At 35.4% G+C, this 20,079-nt stretch overlaps 1 protein-coding gene across 1 annotated transcript in view; it reads right to left on the reverse strand.

The window, feature by feature from the left end:
- The window catches only part of PRMT8 (protein arginine methyltransferase 8), a 173,465-nt gene that overhangs the window by 71,559 nt on the left and 81,827 nt on the right, over positions 1–20,079 (reverse strand). The window contains exons 3-5 of the mRNA XM_052000778.1: positions 15,887–16,041; position 15,182; positions 7,127–7,190 (exon numbers count right to left, since the gene is read on the reverse strand). Of these exons, the coding sequence (XP_051856738.1) occupies positions 7,127–7,190; position 15,182; positions 15,887–16,041 (220 nt within the window). The remainder of the gene's footprint in view (positions 1–7,126; positions 7,191–15,181; positions 15,183–15,886; positions 16,042–20,079) is intronic.

Genomic DNA, 20,079 nt, shown 5'->3' on the forward strand with positions numbered 1-20,079 from the left:
CAGTTCTAAAGATTTAATTGCCATGGAAGAATAGTATTGGTCAGGGTAGGCAAAATTTGGCTGGCAAGTGAAGGTTGTCCTTCAGAGAATGAAGGTGCTCCCTCCCCATGTTTTTCTTTTCTTGGCTAAGCATCTCTAATTCCTTTAAGCTGGTTATGCTCTGTGTGTTTTTCAGTTTGACAGTGTTCTTTCTATAATGTATCACCTAGAATCAAACACAGTACTTTTCAGAGCAGGGAGAAAATATATTATAATTTTTATCTTATTCTAGATACTCTGCTTCTATTGATTTGGTCTAAGATTATCTTCATTTTTTTTTTTTTGGGTTGCCATACCACACTAACTCATGTAACACTTGGAATCCAATAAAATACTAAGCACTTTGTGATATGAGCTTTTTGGTAGCCAGATTCCCCTCCCTTATGCAGGTGAGTTTTTGAACCCAAGTGTGGGACCTCACATGTCTCTGAATTAAATTTCAGCTATTTTGCTTTAATTCTACCATTCTAATTTTGCTGAAATTGTTTTGGCCCAAGTTGTTTCAGCTGATATTATTTACCTAACACTTTCAACTTTATCATACTTAAAAATTCTAATATATGAATTAAAATTTTGGGGAAAAAAACAGGATGAAGGAGACTTCCTTGGAATATTCCACCAGAACACTGGGTAGACATGAATTCAATAGTCAGTCCTATCAGTCAATCCAATCATGAATTTGTCTAGTTTTACAATGTTTCCGTCTACTATTTGTTAAATTGTTTATAAGAAGACTAGAAGAGATTTTTGTTACATACACTTATAAACTCCAGCTATACTGTCTTTTTATCTACTATACTAATAACTTTGTTTAAAAAGAAACATATAGGCAAGAAGAAAGAGAGAAAAAAGAAAGGGAAAGAACGAAGGAAGGAAGAAAAATATGGTGAAATTTAACCTTACACAGGGCATAGATTTTAAGTTAGGTCAGCAGATAAGATATATAACGTTTGGTATATAAATTCCTTTTTGAAAATTTATATCCATAAAGTACAGCATAGTATTGTTAAACAATTTTAGCTGGAAATGAACTAGGGTGTCTTTAAAGGAAGTTAATCTATATTAGAAAACAGATGGATCTGAGATGGTTGCTATCAAAATAGATGAGTGGAAGCTTTATTTTTCTTGATTTTCAGCTAAGCTTTATCAGGAGACAAAATGGGAACCAGAACTTCTACTCATATAGAAGGAAACAAAACTAGGCAAAAAAAAAAAAAAAAAAAAAAGCTAGCAGACAGGAAAGCAGATGATGAGGGGAAAAATATTCTTAAAAGGTTCACACCTAAGTGTGATTATGTTGGAGTGTGATCACGCCACTACACTGCTTCATCATGAAGAAAGAACCTAAGGAAGTGAGAGGGAACAAAATAGGAGGCTTCTGGATAACCAGGAATGGTGAGGAGACTAAGGCTGTCCTTTTCCTTAGTCCTACAAGTCTAAATGTAATGAAGAAATTGCCAGTGGGTATGATAGAAAGGTGCTTTCCTAATCTCACTCAGTAATGGGCTTCAGTCTCCTCATCTGTCCAAGTGATGACTCCTTGTCAAGGATACTATAGATTTCCACTTCAGGAAATCTTCTCAATGCTTCCTACACTTCAGGGTTATGTTGGACTAGATGAACTTTAACTTGAATCTTCTTTTCAATGATAAGATTTCAAAATTCTATGAGGGCATCAGATTAGTTGTTGTTTAGGGTCTCTAAAATTATTTTCTATGAGGAAATATTTTTAAGATTCTGGGTGGCAAGTATTTTTAAAAGTCCTATACTGTTATTTTTCTTTCTGTGCTCACATATTTGAGATCCAACTCCAAGTGCTAATTCAGCTTATCAAAAGCTTTCCATGGAATTTGCCCCCACCCTGTTCCTTCATTAGCTTGACTTGTGTTCTAAGTAAAAAGAATAGAAACACTGTCTTGTGAAGAAGAGGTTCTGCGTTGTAGTCATAATTCTACTAGTAACTAATTGTGGCCTTGGATAAAGCACTCAGCCTTAGAGATCTCAGTTTCCTGAGTTGTAGAATTTGAGGAGATTGAAACTGATATTCTTTAGCGACTCTTTCAGTTATAACTGTTGATATCACATGTGAAAATGGTATTCAATTTAATATACTTGTCTTCCAATAGCAGAACAGGAATATATGGGTTATTATATTAAAAAAGAGTTTAGGTCAATATAATTAACAATTTGTTTATCATTATAATTGTCTAAAAGTGAAATAAACTAGAATTAAGTTCCTCATTATAGAATTAAGTTCCATCAAAAAGAAGGTAAATGGCCACTTATTGGGAATAATGGGGGAAATAGTCATAATTCAAATGAGGATTCAGTTTGATTTAACAAGCATTATTTTTATTGAAGGTAGGAGCTGGACTAGATGACCTTTCCTTCAAACTCTGAAATTCCAGGACTCTATATTGTGAGTATTATTAAGGATGACAGAAAAGAAGCAGTGAGGAGAAAATTTTACTCCTCACTTACTCTTCCCTGGAAAACCAAAAAGCACAGATTCTATTGTTTTTTGATAGTCTAGAAAACAGGATTTCATTTCCTTTGGAGTGTGTGTGTGTGTGTGTGTGTGTGTGTGTGTGTGTGTGTGTGTGTGTGTGTGTGTGTATGTGTAGGCATGAGAGTGATAGGATTAACCACCCCATTGTTTTCTTGAAATTGGGGGTTTTGACCTTTGTGCCCCTAGGAGCATAGCAGGAAATCTTGGTCAAATCTGGAGGGCTATGCCTGATGTCTAGAAACTTAAGTCCTAATAGTTTTCAGTGAGTACTAACAGATTTTATAGATACCCACAATTCTTTATTCACAGATTATAAGTATGGGGAAGTAAGACCAAGGGATTTCATTGAGCCTTTCACTTTTCTCTTCCCAAATGAATACTCATCTACTCAGATTGTGATGAGGATCTGGGAGACAAAGGAGGGGCCAATGAGTTTAGAAAATTATTTGAGTTACTGAAAAAGGATTGAGAATTCTACTTCATTACAAGTTGTCAGAAGTAGAGAGAAGAAGGAATGAAAGCAAACCACACTTTCTTTACCTGCTCTTCTTTCTAATCTATGCTATCAGCCATGATGCCAGTCCAAGACATTTTACTCCATGAGCTCTTTTAGGGCAAAGACTTTCATTTGCTTTTCTTTGTACCTCTAGCACTTAGCACAGTTTCTGGCATGGCAGATGCTTAATAAATGCTCATTGACCGAATTTGCTTGATCTATTTTCATCAACAATGGTAGTGAAAGGGCCACATCTGCATTTTAATAAGGAATATAAAGTCATGTTTATCGTGGTGTTGGATATGATTGAAGAAGTCTATGCTAGAATCAATATAATTTAAAATATATCTGGGTGCTGATTTTCAAAATGTCTTAAAAAGTTAAGGATTCCAAATAATGGGCAAGTTCAAACATGGTAGTTTTAACAAACAGAAAATATCAAGAAGATATCACTTTATTGATTTTATGTTCTAATTTCTATAAAAATATTTATAAAAATTATTCATGCATACTTTGAGAATATCATTAATGAATACAGAGGAAAAGAATAGGAAGTCTTTTGCCAATGATTTTCTACAGCAGAAGATATTTATGAAAATATGAAGAATACAATATTCCACTATGTCTATTGTTTGCTTTTTTTTTTTTAATAATTTGATTCATAGGACAAGCATGTTTAAACATTCTCTTCCAAAAAGTGGTTCCTGTATTAAGAATATGCCACATAAAGAATAGATGCAGTCACAGAGATTCGATGATATGCAGAATATCAGTATTAAGGAAAGCATAAAACAGATATATATGATCACTTAAGATGTTCATCAGGGTCATAAAGTGTCAAACTAAGTGAAATCAAAAGGAATTTCCAGGGAATGGTTTTCAAATATTCCTACTCACAGATAAGATGATACTATTTGTACTGCTCTGGAACACTAACGAGACCTTACAAAGTCACTGACATTGCAAAGATAAGAAGAATGGAAAATACATATCACTTTTATATGGGACATGTAATGGGATAAGGGTAGGTACCTTTTTTTTTTTTCTTCAGTATGTGTACATTGCTCTGCATCTGGCCAACTAAGTGGTTTCAAAAATAAATAGGAAAGTGGGTTGGACTGTTTGGGGGAAATTTTACACTATTTTTAGTGATCCCAAATTTCTACTTTCTACAAAGACTCAACTTTAAGTAATATTAATATTCTCTCAATGTTTAATGGGTTGTTAAAGCCAAATAATTCATCACCTGGTATCCAGACTATTCACAAAGAGCTCTCTGCAGACTGATCCTTGGAAAGTAGGCAGTCTATCACTGTTGGGACCATGTGGAAACGCCTTCCAGCATGGTATAACCTGCCATCATTTGTGCTCTATTCATATGACTTTCAAAAACTCAGTGTCATCTCTACTCTGTAATGAAGCATCAGAACAATACTTTGTGGAAGAAGGAAAAAACATAGGGATAAAGAATGCTTTTATCTAGATTATGATTTGTCATTGGACAGACAAATCATAAGACTGATTCATCAGTATAGCTGCCATTCCAGGACATTATTCATGGACCAAAGTTGAATAGGAAGGAAAAAGTAAGATAAATTGCATTTAGGAAATTGTAGAGCTTTGAACAATGCACAGTTTCTCCTTAAAAGAAAGCCTAACTTTTAAAAACCAATATTCTTCTAGTAACACTAGTAACTAGTAACACTTCTAGTAACATTCTATACAAAATATGGAATGATGGCATTTCTGAAGAATTAAAGTTGCAACAACGAATTGAATGTGGTGTCGTGGGAGCAAAGGATAATTTATGATTATTTTCATTGGTCTTTATATTGTCAAGAGATCTAGAGAAAGCCCCTTGCCCACTGGGGCAAACTAAGTAAAGAGGGTGGCATGGATTATGTTTGGGTTAGAATCTAAATCATTGGAGGGAGTACAAAAATCAGGAAGATTACAGATACATCAAAGCATCCTTCTAGAAGTATTTTATATAGAATTAATAAACATTTCATTTTAGTAGAATCAAAATCACAAATAACCCAAAGGCTATTGGAAAGACTCATTGTGATCCATACTCTTTTTCTGCTATTTCTTTTAAGACCCAGTTCCTGAAAAGGTCAGTCAGTTTCCAAAAGACAGGGCTGAGTGATGAGATTACTCTTATTCTGAAAGCACATGCTCCTTAACTAAACTGGGCAGGATCCCAACCAAATGGGAAACCTAACTTCCATTTGGAGTATAAACAGAATCCAAGAATCTCCAGTCCTTGATCTCCTCCATTAGAGTTTAGGGCAACTTATCTCATGAAAGAGAAAACTAGCCAGAGAAGTCCAGATGGAAATGGCTTCCCCTGCCCAGACACCTTGAGATCACCAAGTCTCATGATCAAACCACCTTCTCAGTAGGAGGAGCTGAAGGCTTTTAGACCATCACCTTCTTAAATGTCTACCTATCAGGGTTGATTTTCACTTGTAAGAGAAGTTCCTCTTTCAAAGGTACTCATCTGATTTAAGTCATTTCAGAGGCTCTTTCCTCATCTTTGGTTGCTAAAAGAAGCTACTGATGATCAATTTATTGAATTTTAGCAATAATTGATTATTAGTAATTACCTGGAAACCATCTTTCAGGGATTTTATTCATAATACAACTAAGAAAAGATCTGAATAAAAATTATTTAGGATCAAAAAGTATGGAGGTGTTGCCAACCTGATGTTAAACTGGCCTGTTACCTCTTAGTATAAATAAAGTGAGAAAAAGACCTGAGCCATTGAAGGCTGACTGAAGAGAGATTTGAATTTCACATCCACTAATTAAAGAGTTTACTAATCATAGCATTACAATGTATGGATTATATTATATTAAATTATTATATTATTTGTGATTACATTATATTAAAACACATATATTTGTACAGCTAAAAATGATCTGTTCTTATGGGGTTTTTCTGCCCTCTATCATTTCTCCTCTAAAATTCTTAACATGGAAATGACCTTGGGTTATCAGAGACCATGCTACAGAATGACAAGCATTGGCAGATTCTTACAAGTTAAAAAGACTTTAATCCATAGCCCCAGTGACAGATTGTGTGTGTATACTATTTGAAGATCAGTTTTACCAATGTCAGGGATACTCATTACCAAAGGGCTGACCATGAGATGACAACTTTTCTTAACTATAGCAACTCACGAAATTGCTAAAGTCTGAGGGAACATCTACTCTGGCAAAATCATAAATTTTAGAAATTTGGAATATCAGTTTATGTATCTTATTTCCATTCGATTCTGTCTATGTCCCACCACCCCATTTCTCTCCCAATTAGGCTACCTTCAGAGTCCAAGGACAGTGCCTTATTCTTCTTTTTCAGAACCTCATACCTCCTAGAATAGTTGTCTGCTCTGAGTCAGGGTTAATCCAGTCTTGTCTGCCTGACTATCAAAGCTTTCTCACTTGTGGAACCATAAAGTGATTTCCCCTTTCTTTTTCTAACCAAAGACTGTTTAATGTAAACTTTCAAAGTACCAAGGAGGATTGTAGACCATAACAACATGATCAGTAAGAAAACCTATAGGTTGTGTTGGAAAAACTTCTAGCCAGTGGACAGGACAACACCCCACACTGGGTGGTTTTTTCTGATAAGGGGAAGTAGAACTTCTGGGAGGTAAAGCTGGTGGAGATTAATGGCATCTTACATGAGGTCATTGGACTTTCTATTACCAGAACCCTGAAGATGGTTGTAAACCAAAGTGAGCTTGGATTTGCTTCTTGGAGAAATAGGAATATGGTTTCTATAAATGGTTCCCAGGATCAACTAGATGGGATACGAGAAACTTACGGAAAAAATCCATACCAGAGATTCAAAATTCTTCCAGAACCAAAGCTAGGTCTGAAAAGGCCATTGTCCTTCACCTACCATCCCAGGGAAGAACTACTGCCACTTAGTGGGGGGACTGGGTGCATGACCACATCACCATACCCTATAGCCAGTTGAAGGTGAAAGGCCATCATTTACATGTAAATGACAGAACCAAATCAGGGGCACCCACTGCTTCCACGTTTCCAGGGGATAGTCTGAGTTGCCTTACTGTTGTCCAAGTGGTTGGCCTTGATAATTTTCTCTGAGTAGTCAGAAATACTGGAGCATTCGATCTAAAAGGAGAGTGGGACAAAGGAGAGAGGTGTTAGATGAACTGCAGAGTGTTAGAGCTGGGAGGGAGCTCATGGCTCATCTTGTATAATCCCCTCATTTTACAGATGAGGAAGTGAAGCTGAGACTCAGGCAGGTAAAGCGATGTTTCTACCTCCACAGCAAAGTACTAGTAGGACTAGAAAGTCTTCTGATGAACTGTGTACCTTTCCCTTTAGTATTAGACTCTAATAGTAGAAATGGGGCATTCCCTATTCCCTTACTATTACCCACTCTTTGTTCAGGTCATAGTCTGAGCAATAGAATCACACCCTATTGAAAGCTTAAATTCACAGCTCTAGTCCCATTAGACAAACTCTAATCTAGGTCCTAACTGTGACCAGTCCAAGGTTATAAAAGCATTACTAAATTTCAGGGCAGGTAACCTGAAATTCACCAATCTTCTATATTCTATAATATTACCACAATACACTCACCCCATTTTTGTTTATCATTCTCTCTTCCTGTTTCCTTTTCTCTGTGTATATCTTGATCTCTTTCTGTCTCTGTGTGTGTCCATCTCTGCCTCTGTTTCTGCCTCCCTCTGTCTCTTGTGTATGTCTCTCTTTCTCACTGTTCTCATCTCTGTCAATATCTCTGTGTGTCTCTCTCTCTGTATCTGTCTCTCTCTCTCTGTCTGCTTGTCTCTCTTTGTTTCTGTCTTTTTCTCTGTCTCTGTCACTTTGTCTCTCTGTGTCTCTTTGTCTCTGTGTCTGTCTCTGTATCTCTATGTGTCTCTCTCAGTTTGTCTGTCTCTGTCTCTATCTCTCTGTCTCTTTCTCTATCTCTGCCTCTGTCTGCTTGTCTTTGTCTTTCTCTGTGTCTCTGTCACTTTGTCTCTCTGTGTCTCTCTGTCTGTATCTCTATCTTTCTGTCTCTCTGTTTCTCTACCTCTGTCTCTCTCTATCTCTCTGTGTTTCTGTGTCTGGGTTTCTGTCTCTCTTTGTGTGTCTCTGTCTCTGTCTCTGCTTCTGTCTGCTTGTCTCTGTTTTTGTCTGTTTCTGTCACTTTGTCTTTCTGTGTTTTTTTGTCTGTCTCTTTCTGTCTCTTTGTCTCTCTCAGTTTCTCTCTGTCTCTGTGTCTCTCTCTACCTCTCTGTCTCTGTCTCTTAGACTCTGTTTCTTTGTCTTTTTGTGTCTGTGTGTCTGTCTCTGTCTCTCTGTTTCTTTGTCTTTGTCTTTCTCTATTTCTCTTTTTTCTGTATTTCTATCTCTCTCTCCTTTATTCCCTTCTTCTCCTCTTTTCTTCTCTTTCTTTATGTCTCTTATTCTTTCAGTTTCTCTTTTTTTTCACTATTTAGCCTGTCTCAGTCAGTTTCACAACATGTTTCGGTTCCTTTTTAACTCTGCCTCCTTTTCCTCCCCCTCTCTTCTAAGAAGCCCCACACTTCCTATCTTTTGTTGGGTATAATCATTTTAGGATTGCAATAGGGCAGCCCTATCCTACTGTATTCCAGCTTTGAGGCTATTCCAGTTGTGTGCACCTTTTAAAAAATCTGTTTCCCTTCAGCATTTTTTAAAATAACAGTTTTCCAAATTAACAGCTCTACCATAATTATCTGCATTTCTTTAAAGGAGACCCATTTTTATGGCTTCCTGCTCCATGTCCTCCCTCCCATGGATCACTAACAATATGAAGCTCAGAGATCAGAGTTAGAAGGGAGACCAGAAACCTTCTTGTCCAAGTTATTCTTAAAAAGAAATCTCTCCTATCAATTCCCCCTGAAGGAGTCCTCTAGTTAGACCTGCTAATATCTAAGGCTGTCCATTCCACTTTTACATAACTCTGATTGATAAGTTTTTCTTTACAAGCCTATTTCTGCCTCTTTGCAACTTCTAGCCATTGCTCCCAAATCAGTCCTTTGCAGTTAGGTAGAATAAGTGCCCCTTTTGGTGTGCAACAGTCCTTCCAAAAAGTGAAGGCAACTATGTAAATTCCTTGTGAATGTAGATTACTTTTAATTTGGATTTCATAAACCCAGTGCTATCCTAGCATAGTGTCTTAAATATAGTTCTAAATAAATACCTATTTTTCACCCCTTTCTAGACTACCTTGTATTTATTCTGTATATAATTGTTACTATTATATATGCACATATTATATCCCCCATAGAAGCTTCTTAAGGAAAGGAAGCATTGCCTTTGACTTCATATCCCCAGAATTTGTAGGTGCCTGGCACATAGTTAGTAGCTGTGGATTGATTTATTGGATTGGATTGGATTGATTGGAATTCTTCTCCTTCTCCAAGTTAAATATCCTGAATTCTTTCAACTGATCCCCATATGGCACAATCTCATGTTCTTTCAACATCCAAGTTACCCTTCACTGAATTCTCTCCAACCCATCAATGTCTTTCCTAAAATGTGTTGCCCAAGACTGAAGACAATACTCCAGAAGTGGTCTGATCACACCTCCTCCATTTTATACTTGTGAAGCAGATTTTTTTAAAAACTCAAGTACAAGACTTTACACTTAGCCCTATGAAATTTCATTTTCTTGAACTTAACCCAAAAGTGAAGCAGGCCAAGATCTTTTTAGCTTGTGACTCTATTATCCAACATATTAATTATCCCTCCCAACTATGTGTCATCTTTAAATCTGATAAGTGTGACATCTATGCCTTTTTGCAAGCCATTGATAAAAATGTTAGACAGCACAAAGGCCAAGTTCTTAAAGTATTCCACAAGAAATATCCTTCCAAGTTGATTTTGAACTATAAATGACTGGCTGCTCTTTGGCTCTGCCATTGAACCAGATCCAAATCAGCCCATGTTATCACTTATATTTCTTCCTTCATTTCATCCAAAATAAAAGAATAAGAAACTTGTCAAATACTTTGTTAAAATCTAGGTGATCTATATCTATGTCCTTTACCTTATTAGACCTTTGAGAAATAAGAGAGAGAGAGAGAGAGAGAGAAGGAAGGAAGGAAGGAAGGAAGGAAGGAAGGAAGGAAGGAAGGAAGGAAAGAAGGAAAGAAGGAAGGAAGGAAGGAAGGAAAGAGAGAAAAAGAGAGAGAGAGAGAAGGAAGAAGGAAGGAAGAAAAAGGAAGAAAAAAAGAAAGAAAGCAAGAAAGAAAGAAAGAAAGAAAGAAAGAAAGAAAAAAAGAAAGAAAGAAAGAAGGAAAGAAAGAAAAAAAGAAAGAAGAAAGAAAGAAAGAAAGAAGAAAGAAAGAAAGAAAGAAAGAAAGAAGGAAAGAAGGAAGGAAGGAAGGAAGGAAGGAAGGAAGGAAAGAAGAAAGGAAGGAAGGAAGGAAGAAAGGAAAGGAAGAAAATGGAAGGAAGAAAAAGGATTTTTTTGTCAAAAAGCATTGACAGTGATTCAGCAGTCACATTCACTAGTTCTTTTAGTGTGCTGAGCTAAATGACAAAACCATAGAGAATCTAGGGGTTCCCTTGCTATTTCTCTACCTATCTTGTATTTTAAATTCCAATTAGCTATTTTGGTTGGAAATGTTAAATTAAATGATCTCTCTGGAGTTCTTTTCAAACAGCAAGATCCAAATGAATCTCAGACCACGTACATGGGAAGGGTAATGCTTTTGACTGTCAGTTTCAGTCCAAAGACTGTTGTGACTTGGCACAGGATAATGGGAGCAAAGTAAGAGCCATTCTGTCTTCTACTAATTAGCTGCTGTCACCTAAGTAGCAGTCTCACTTTTCCTTTTGATCCCTTTCTTTCTACTTTCAAAGCTTACAAACAACAAAAACAAACAAAAACTTTTGTGTAATCCTTAACTTTTCCTTGCCCATGTAAGTTTATTATGAGCAGTAGTGTTCCTGGCAATATTCACATAGAACAATGCCAAGCTTTTCAACTCTGTCTCCATTATCCATTCTTACTTCTGTATATATCTTTGTAAAGTCTAATATCTATAAGGTTCTTGTGAATTCATATCTGTCTCTTAAAAAACTACTCTTTCCCATCCACTGGAAATGTTCTTTTGTATCTTCAGAAAACAGAGTTTCCCCTGTCTTGGACTGACTTGTAGAAATGAAAGATATAGGAAACTATGCTCCCTTCTTCTGAAAACTTTGATATTTGCTTTCCCAAAATCTTCACTATCACAAATTCTAAGATGGAATAATTACTTCTCAACAAATAGCCTATCATTTCTACCCTAGCATCCAGTTTCTTTTTGTTGATGACAAATAGGTATAGAGTAGAATTTCCATTCTTAGGTTCTTCCATTTTTTGGAGAATGAAATTATTACTAAGTTAAGAAAATAACTATTTACTCTTTTGGGAGGAAAGAGTAAGACACAGAGAAACAGAAACAGGAAGACCAAAACAAAATGAGGGAAAGAACAAAACAGAACTCTTACAGATTCTTCCATCCATCTATTTTCAAAATTGTTTATCCATTTCCTTCTTCTGTCCAGAAGGCCTATAATACATCCCAATGGCAATATCATTTTTTTGTTTCTGCCTCTATTGTTATTCACCAAATGCTTTAAGATCTATCTCCACTCTGATTATTGCTTCCTTAAATGAATATATCATCTTAATATATAATGCTATTATTCATTTCTCCCTTTTACAAAACCCATTTCTTTTTACACAGAGATAACCCTTTTGAGAGTTATATTCCATAATCATAAGTTCTATACCACCCAAATTTCAATGGCAAACTTGGCTCTTTGCATTTGGAGCTCTGATTTTTTTTTTTTGTTAATCATATTTTGGGCAATTTTCTATAGACATCCTTTCTTAGATTTCATCTCCAGTAAATTTCATTGCTATTGCCATTCTTCCTGTTCTCTTAGAATGTAAGCAACCTGAAGACAGCATCTGTTTCATTTTTGTCTTTGTATCTCCATCACTTAGAATAATTTTGGTACAGCAGAGGCACTTAATAAAGATTCGTTGATTGATTGATTGATTACAGCTGCTTTTGATGAGGTCTAGCTTGAAACATTTGCATAGGCAGTTTTCTCCTTGTCCAATACTTTATTAATTAATCTATTGTTTAATTAATTAATCTATTAATTTTTCTGTTATTTATCTAAAGATATGCAAAACTTCAGACATATACATTCTTACTACCCCCTTGTTATAAATGTTATAAATGGGACTAGGAATTGGTCATTTCTATATTTTAAGTGGTATTCCTGAAATATAAATCCTCTTTTTAAAATCCTATCAAATCTTAATCATTTTGCCACATCTGCCTTTCTCTTCTTTAGCACTTTCCTTAAATTAGCAAAAGTACAAAAACATCACCTATGGTCCTGGGCTCTTCAGCTTCTCAACCAAGGTCTCATTTACTTAGCAAAGCTTTTAAAACTGCTTTTGCTAATATAATCCATGCCCATGTGAATCAACACAAATTGGTAATTTTGAAAAGTCTTAGAAAACTTTTCCTCTTGTTCTGGAAATATGCCCAATGGAAGAGAAAAGAACTTTTTATTTTGTTTGTTTTTTTTTTCCTATTAGGCTGACAAATGGCTTCCTCAGCATCCTTCACAGGAAGTCACTAGTTATGTACAAATATCTCTCCTCTTCCCTTGATCTGATGGTCTGTTATCCAACAGCAGCAGCTTTCCTTAGAGGACAGGCAGCTGTTTCCTTTTCAGAGAACTCAGTTCTCTCTACTTCAGAAAGTTTTACTTTCTTCTAAATTTTACTTAGTCACCAATATTTAGTGATCTTTCTTCTTTTCTCACACTCTTCCAACCTTCCTAACACAGGTCAGGATTGCCCTTCTGCCTCTTGAAAGCTTTTCTCTTTTTTGTTATCACACTGAAACCCTTCTATCATTGTTTCTTTTTTCTTAAGAAAAATAAAAGAAAGCTTTAGTTATCTCTCTAATAAGTAGGAAGAGTGGAGAGACATTCCCTGAGCTCCATTTCCTTTATTTCTACCTCTACCAAGTTAGCTACTGGCACAAAAGCTAGATTGCTAGTCTTGGAGAGTTCAAATCTAACCTCAAGATACTTATTAGTTACATGACCCTGAGCAAGCCATTTCACTTCTATTTTAGTTTCTTTAACGAAGGAAGCTTCGCAAGATTTTTGGTGATGTTCAAATAAGATAATATTTATAAAAAGCACTTGACATAATGTCTGGTGCACAGTGGCTACTACATAAATGCTTATTCCTTTCCCATTTTAAGAGGGAAACTTTCTTGCATTTTAAGCATAAATAATAATTGTTCAACTATGGCAGAAACACAAACATTACATACTCTGTGCAAATCACTGCAAAATCCTCAAAGAAGGAGAATGGGAGAAAGGCAGGACGGCAAGAAGGAAGGAGGGAAGGGGAAGAAAAGTGGTTTTTAATTCTCATTCTACTATTCACCTTGCCAATCTCCTTGGATTAATTATTTTCCCTATTTCTATCCAAATTAATTTAAGAAACCTTTATTAAGCACCTACTCTATACAAGGGATTGGAGATACAAAGACAACTGCAGCATAGAGCCTTTTCTCAAGGATCTTACATTCTAATATGGGGAACAAGTACACAAATAATTATAATACAAAGAGAAATGCAAAGGAAAGTGCCAAACAAAGAATCATGAGATGTCTAAGGAAGAAATCCCTTTCACTTGAAAAGAGAGAGAGAGCCAGGAAAGTCTATAAGATGGAATCAGAATGTGAGTAAGGTCTTGAAGGGAAGGACTTTGGACTATAAAGTTGTTGTGGGACTCATCCATTCCAATCATGAAGGATGACAATTAGCAATGGCACCAAATAAGAGAAGTCAGGACAAGAATGTATCATAGGCAGATACTGAATTTCTCTCAGTCTCAGTTTCTTCATCTGTAAAATGGGGATGAATGATAGCACCTACCTCACATAATTGTTGTGAAGATTAACTGAGATATATATATTTATAAAGCTTATAAAGCTTAAAGCACTATATAAATGTTAATTATTCTTATTAGCATTATTCTACTTCATGCCACGCAAGATTTAGAATTCATATTTCCCAAAATTTATTTTCTTACATTATGACAAGCCAGTTCATTAACACAGAACACACAGTGAAAAATAAGGCTGGAAAAGTTAGGTTGGAACTTGCTTGTAGGAGAGACTTAAAGACCAGAATGAGAAATTTAAGCTTCATTCAGCAGCTAATAGGAAGTCATTGATTTGGTTTTTAGTAGAGTAGTGATGAGATCATATATTATACTTTTTCCATAGGTAATGAGAAGCCAATTAAATTGAGGATGGGGGAGAGTAGAAGAATAATATAATCAAATATTTACTTCTACCTAATTAACAGGTGGTTTTTTGGGGGGGCATCTCGTAAAATCACAGATGAGAAAACATTTTGAGGCATAAATGTCAGTATTTTCCAGGTAAGAGAGAACATGAATGGCCTGACTTCCTAAATGCTCCGCAGAATAACCCTGAAATGTTGGAATGAATCAGAATGTGTTAGAAAGACCACTAGACTTGGAGTCAGGAATCCTAGGTTCCCATTTTGATTCTGACACATTTTTTTAACTAATTCTGGTCCCTGGACTACTCAGTTTCCCTTTCTAAATCCTACGTTTTACCACTATCTAATAAGGATAATAAAGCTTTTATCAAATATCTTTTTTATTTACTATTTTATTTTTCCCCAATTACATGCAAAAACAATATTCAACATTCATTTTTAAAACTGAGTTCCAAATTTTCTCCTTTTATCCCAATCCCCTTCATTGAGAAAGCAAATAATTATAGGTTAGACATGTGTTGTCATATCAAATATCTTTTCATAGAATACTAAGTGGTGGGGCAGTTAAATGGTGCAGTGATAGATCTCTAGCTCTGGACTTAATACTTACTAGTTGTGTGACCCTGAACAAGTCACTCAACCCTAATTGCTTTGACCAAAAAAAAAAAAAAGAAAGAAAGAAAGAAAGAAAAAGAATTAGGTGGTATAGGAGAGAGAGCACTGGGCTGGAAATCAGATCTGAATTCAAATTCTGCCTCAGACACTAAAACCATCTGTGTCACCCTAGCAAGTCACTGAATTTCTCTCAGACTCAGTTTCCTGAACCATAAAATGGATATATTGATAGTATCTACCTCACAGGGTTGTTGTGGGGATCGATTGAGATATACATTAAAATATCTAGCAAATATTAAAGCACTATATAAATAAAACTACCATTACATTATTTTATACCTCACCAGATTTAGAGCTCAAATTTCACAAGACTTATTTTATATTATTTCATATCTCACAGCACTAGAAGAGGTCTAATCCCTTTATATTTCAAATGAAAAAATTCTCCAAACCCCAGTAGGTAAAACAACATTCCCAACATCACACAACTAGTGAATAGCAGACCCAAGATCTGAATGGGTCTTTTGACCCAAATCCACATCTCCCTGACCTTCAGTTACCTTAAAAATTTATAGAGATGTCTGAAATTATTCCTAAGGGAGTTTGTCACTAGTTGGGTGATGTTCACTCCTAACCTTTCCTACAGCTCAAGATTGTGGTTTTTTTTTTTTTTTGCTTCCTCTAAGATGAATGTTGAAGATATGAAGCACTAAGGACTATTTTTGGGGTTTGTTTGTTTGTTTGTTGAGGGAAGGGGGTGGGGATTGGCAAAATTAGAAAGAGAGATGAGATCAGATTGGATTGGAGAAGACAAGAGTATTTGGAGTTAGTTTTCTAAAAGGCCCAAAGCAAGAAAGAAATGACGCCCTTACCCCATACACTTCTTGGCCCCTGCTTTAGCAGCAAACATAGACAGGATCCCTGTGCCACTCCCAACATCCAGGACCACTTTGTCTTTAAACACATGCTTATTGTGGTACATGGAGTTTCTGTAGGTTAGCGTGCGTACCTCATCCTTCAGCATTTCCTATGACAAGAGAGGGAAAAGAGAAATCAAGTTAGGGAATCCTCTGAATTGAGTAGAAGTAGCTATATAATCAAAGGTTTCTAATTTCATTATCTATTTACTATTTTGTGAACTTAGGTAAAAACACTTCACCTCTCTGGGTCTCAGTTTCCCTATGTATAAAAGGAAAAGCTTGGACTAGATGATCTCTAAAGTTCTTTTCATTCAAAAAAACAACTGTGATTTTGCAATCCTATATTGCCATCCTCTTCTTCCATGTATATTATCTCACTCAATTATATCATCAGATCTTATAATTTCAATTATTACCCTTATGAAGATGATCCTCCAATACATAATAGCCAGTCCTAGGAACTCTCCTGAATTGGAGTCTCATATCATCAACAGTTTCTTGGATATCTCAAAAGGGATAACATGATAAACTTCAGAATTTAACAATGTTTAACACTATTCCAAATTCTAAAACAAAATTCATCATCTTGTCCCCCCAAACTCACCATCTTTCCAACTTTCCTATTTTCAAGTCACCCTGGCTTATATTTACAGTGTAATTCTAGATTCCTCACTTATATCATACCTGATTGAGTCACATTTTGGCTCTGCCACTTATTAGCTATTTGCCCCTAACTCACTTGTTTCTCATCCCAGAATGCCTCAATTTCCTTAATTTGGACTAGATGATGTTAAGATATATTACAAAGACTGTGAATCTATAAGATTGCATGGTTTGAAATGGATTGGTTAGCTGCAGAGGCTCTGCAAGAAAAGAAAAATGAGTTTGTATTAAAATTTGGAAGAGCAGGATTGGACAAATTCCATTAAGTATCAAGGGCAAATTTGTATAGGATCATAGATTTAGTAAAAAAAAAAAAAAAGTAGTTTTAAAGACCATCTAAACTTCTATTTATAGAAATGAAAGGTTAGATCAATTTTATTTTATTGATTTGATCAACAAGCATTTTAGTACCTGATGTACAAAAGGCAATATGCCCTGGGAATACAAAACAAAAATGAAACCTGCCTGCTTTTCAGGAGCTTATATTGGATAGGGGAAGGCAACATGTGCAACACACATATATATAACTAAAATCAAGGGAATCTAGAGGAAAGATAGTAGCACTAGGGTGGGTCAGGAAAGTACTGAGAGATAGACTGAGTTAAACTCTGAAGAAAATTGCAAAGAGTGAAAATGAGGAAGGTTTGTATTCCAGGCATAGAGGATGGCTCTCTATGCAATGGCACGGAAATGGAATGCAGAAATAGCAAAAGGATTAGTTTGACTGGACTAAAGAATATGTAAAAGGGAATGGCCTACAATGAGGCTCAGAAGATGGACTGGAATCCAATTGTGAAGACCTTAAAATACCTAGCAGAGGAATTTTTATTTGATTCTAGATGTAATAGGGAGGTACTGGAATTCATGGTCAAACCTGGGGTTCATAAAGATCTAGATGACAGCTGAGTGGATAATTTGGAGAGATTAGAAGACTTTAGATAGGGCTACACAGAGGTAAGATTTAAATGTGGATGTTTGACTCCAAATCTAGCATTCTTTCTTTCTTTTTAAAAAATTTTATTTATTTTTAATTTATGAAATAAAACCAGCATTTTTGTAGCATAGTAGAATAAAAAAGACATGGTTGCATATGAAACTAAATATATTATGTACAACTTGCTATTCCTTTCAAATATAGAATAAAGTTATCATGAAAATTTCTTTTTTTCTTTTCTTTTTTCCTTTTAGTATTTCTTTAGCATTCTTTCCACAGAATGGCGCCTCTCTAATTCATGGGATACCACATCATTTGGAAGAACTGACTGTTGTCATCTCTACGGTACTACCTATTATCTATCCTAAAGGAAAAGAACCACCTATCATTTGGGTAACTAGAAAGTTGATAAGAATAATCAGATGCTTCAGCCTTACCTTTGCTCACCTATAATTGTCCAAGACAATGTTATATCTGCAAAGCTGAATTTCAGAAAAGTCTGAAAAGACTTATATGAACTGATGCTGAGTGAACTGAACACAACCAGGAAAACATTGTATACAGCAACAGCAAGAGTGTGTGATGATCAACTATGATAGACTTGGTTCTTCTCAATAGTACAGTGGTCCAAATCAATTCCAAAGGACCTGGGATGGAAAATGCCATCATATCCAGGGGGAGAACTATGAAGATTGAATATGAATCAAAGCATGTTATTTTCATCTTTTATTGTTCTTTGTTTAATTGATTTTCCTTTCTCATTTTTTTCCATTTTTTTCTGATTTTTCTTTTATAATATGACTAATATGGAAATATGTTTAAAATGACTGTGTATATATAACATATATCATATTGCTTGTTATCTTGGGGAGGAGAGATAAGGGAGAAAGGGAGAAAAATTCTGGGACTCAAAATTTTTATTTGGGGTTTTCTTTTGTTTTTTTATTAAAGCTTTTTCATTTTTAAAAAAGCGTGAATGGCTAGTTTTTCAACATTGACCCTTGCAAAACTTTGTGTTCCAATTTTTCCCTGTCTTAACCCACTCCTTCCTTGGATGGCAAGAAATCCAATATATGTTAAACATAATAAAATATATATTAAATCCAACATATAAATACATATTTATCTTGCTGAATAAGAAAAATAAAATCAAAAAGGGAAAAAATGAGAAAGAAAATAAAATGCAAGCAAACAACAACAAAAGAATGAACATGCTATGTTGTGATCTATACACAGTTCCCACAGTCCTCTCTCTGGGTGTAGATGACTCTCTTCATCACAAAACCTTTGAAGCTGGTCTGAATCATTTCATTGTTGGAAAGAGCCACATCCATCAGAATTGATCATTGCCATGTAGAATAATCTCCTGGTTCTGTTCATTTCACTCAGGATCAGTTCATGTAAGTCTCTCCAGGCCTTTCTGAAATCATGCAATTGATCATTTCTTATAGAACAATAATATTCCATAATATTCATAGACCATAACTTATTCAGACATTCTTCAACTGATGGTCATCCACTCAAGTTTCCAGTTTCTTGCCACTATAAACAGGGCTGCCACAAACATTTTTGAACATACCAGGTCCCTTTCCCTGCTTTAAGATCTCTTTGGGATATAAGCTCAATAGAGACACTGCTGGGTCAAAAGTTGTGCACAATTTGAGAGCCCTTTGGGTATAGAACCAAGTTGCTCTTCAGAATGTTTGAATTGGTTCACAGTTCCATCAACAATGTATCAGTGTCCCAGTTTTCCCAAGTCCCCTCCAACATTCTTCATTGTCTTTTTCTGTCATCTTAGCCAATCTGAGAGGTGTGTCATGGTACCTTAGAGTTGTCTTAATTTGCATTTCTTTGATCAATAGTGACCTTTTCATATGACTAGAAATGGTTTCAATTTTTTTCATCTGAAAATTGTCTGTTCATATCCTTTGACTACTTATCCAATTGGAGAATGACTTGAATCCTTATAAATTTAGGGACTCAGTTTTACAAAAATAAATCTTAAAAACTATCTTTACATGTAATTGGAAGGATAAAATACTATTGATGGGGTAAAAAGTTACATCTGCAAGACCAACACCAAGGTGATTCATACTAGAGAATCACAGTGACCTAATTCTGCCATTATTTTTCTAAATGATCTTGGGTAAATCACAGCCTACGTGCATCATCAATTCTTTCACCTAAAATGAGACAAATGAGCTTGATAATATCTAATTTCTCTTCCAACTGAAAATCTATGCTCTGATGATAAATGTGTCAGCCCAGACATCAATAGTTATATTCTTGATCTTATTGGTGAGGAGAGCTTACTCCATTAATGCAGATCACAATCTCTGTGCTTTATTACCATGTTTGATTCTTCTTCATGTCTTTCCATTCTTTCAGTAAATATTCCATTCAGGCTTCCTATATCCTCTGGAAGCTGGTGTCCCATGTTTCTGATTCATGCTCCAGGTATTGCAATGTAGTAGAAAGAACATGTGATTTGGATCCAGATGCGGGATTCAAATTTGAGCTCTACTATTATCTGTGCTACCTTAGACAC

Source organism: Antechinus flavipes, chromosome 5 (assembly GCF_016432865.1).
Source record: "Antechinus flavipes isolate AdamAnt ecotype Samford, QLD, Australia chromosome 5, AdamAnt_v2, whole genome shotgun sequence".
Taxonomy (NCBI): Eukaryota; Metazoa; Chordata; class Mammalia; order Dasyuromorphia; family Dasyuridae; genus Antechinus; species Antechinus flavipes.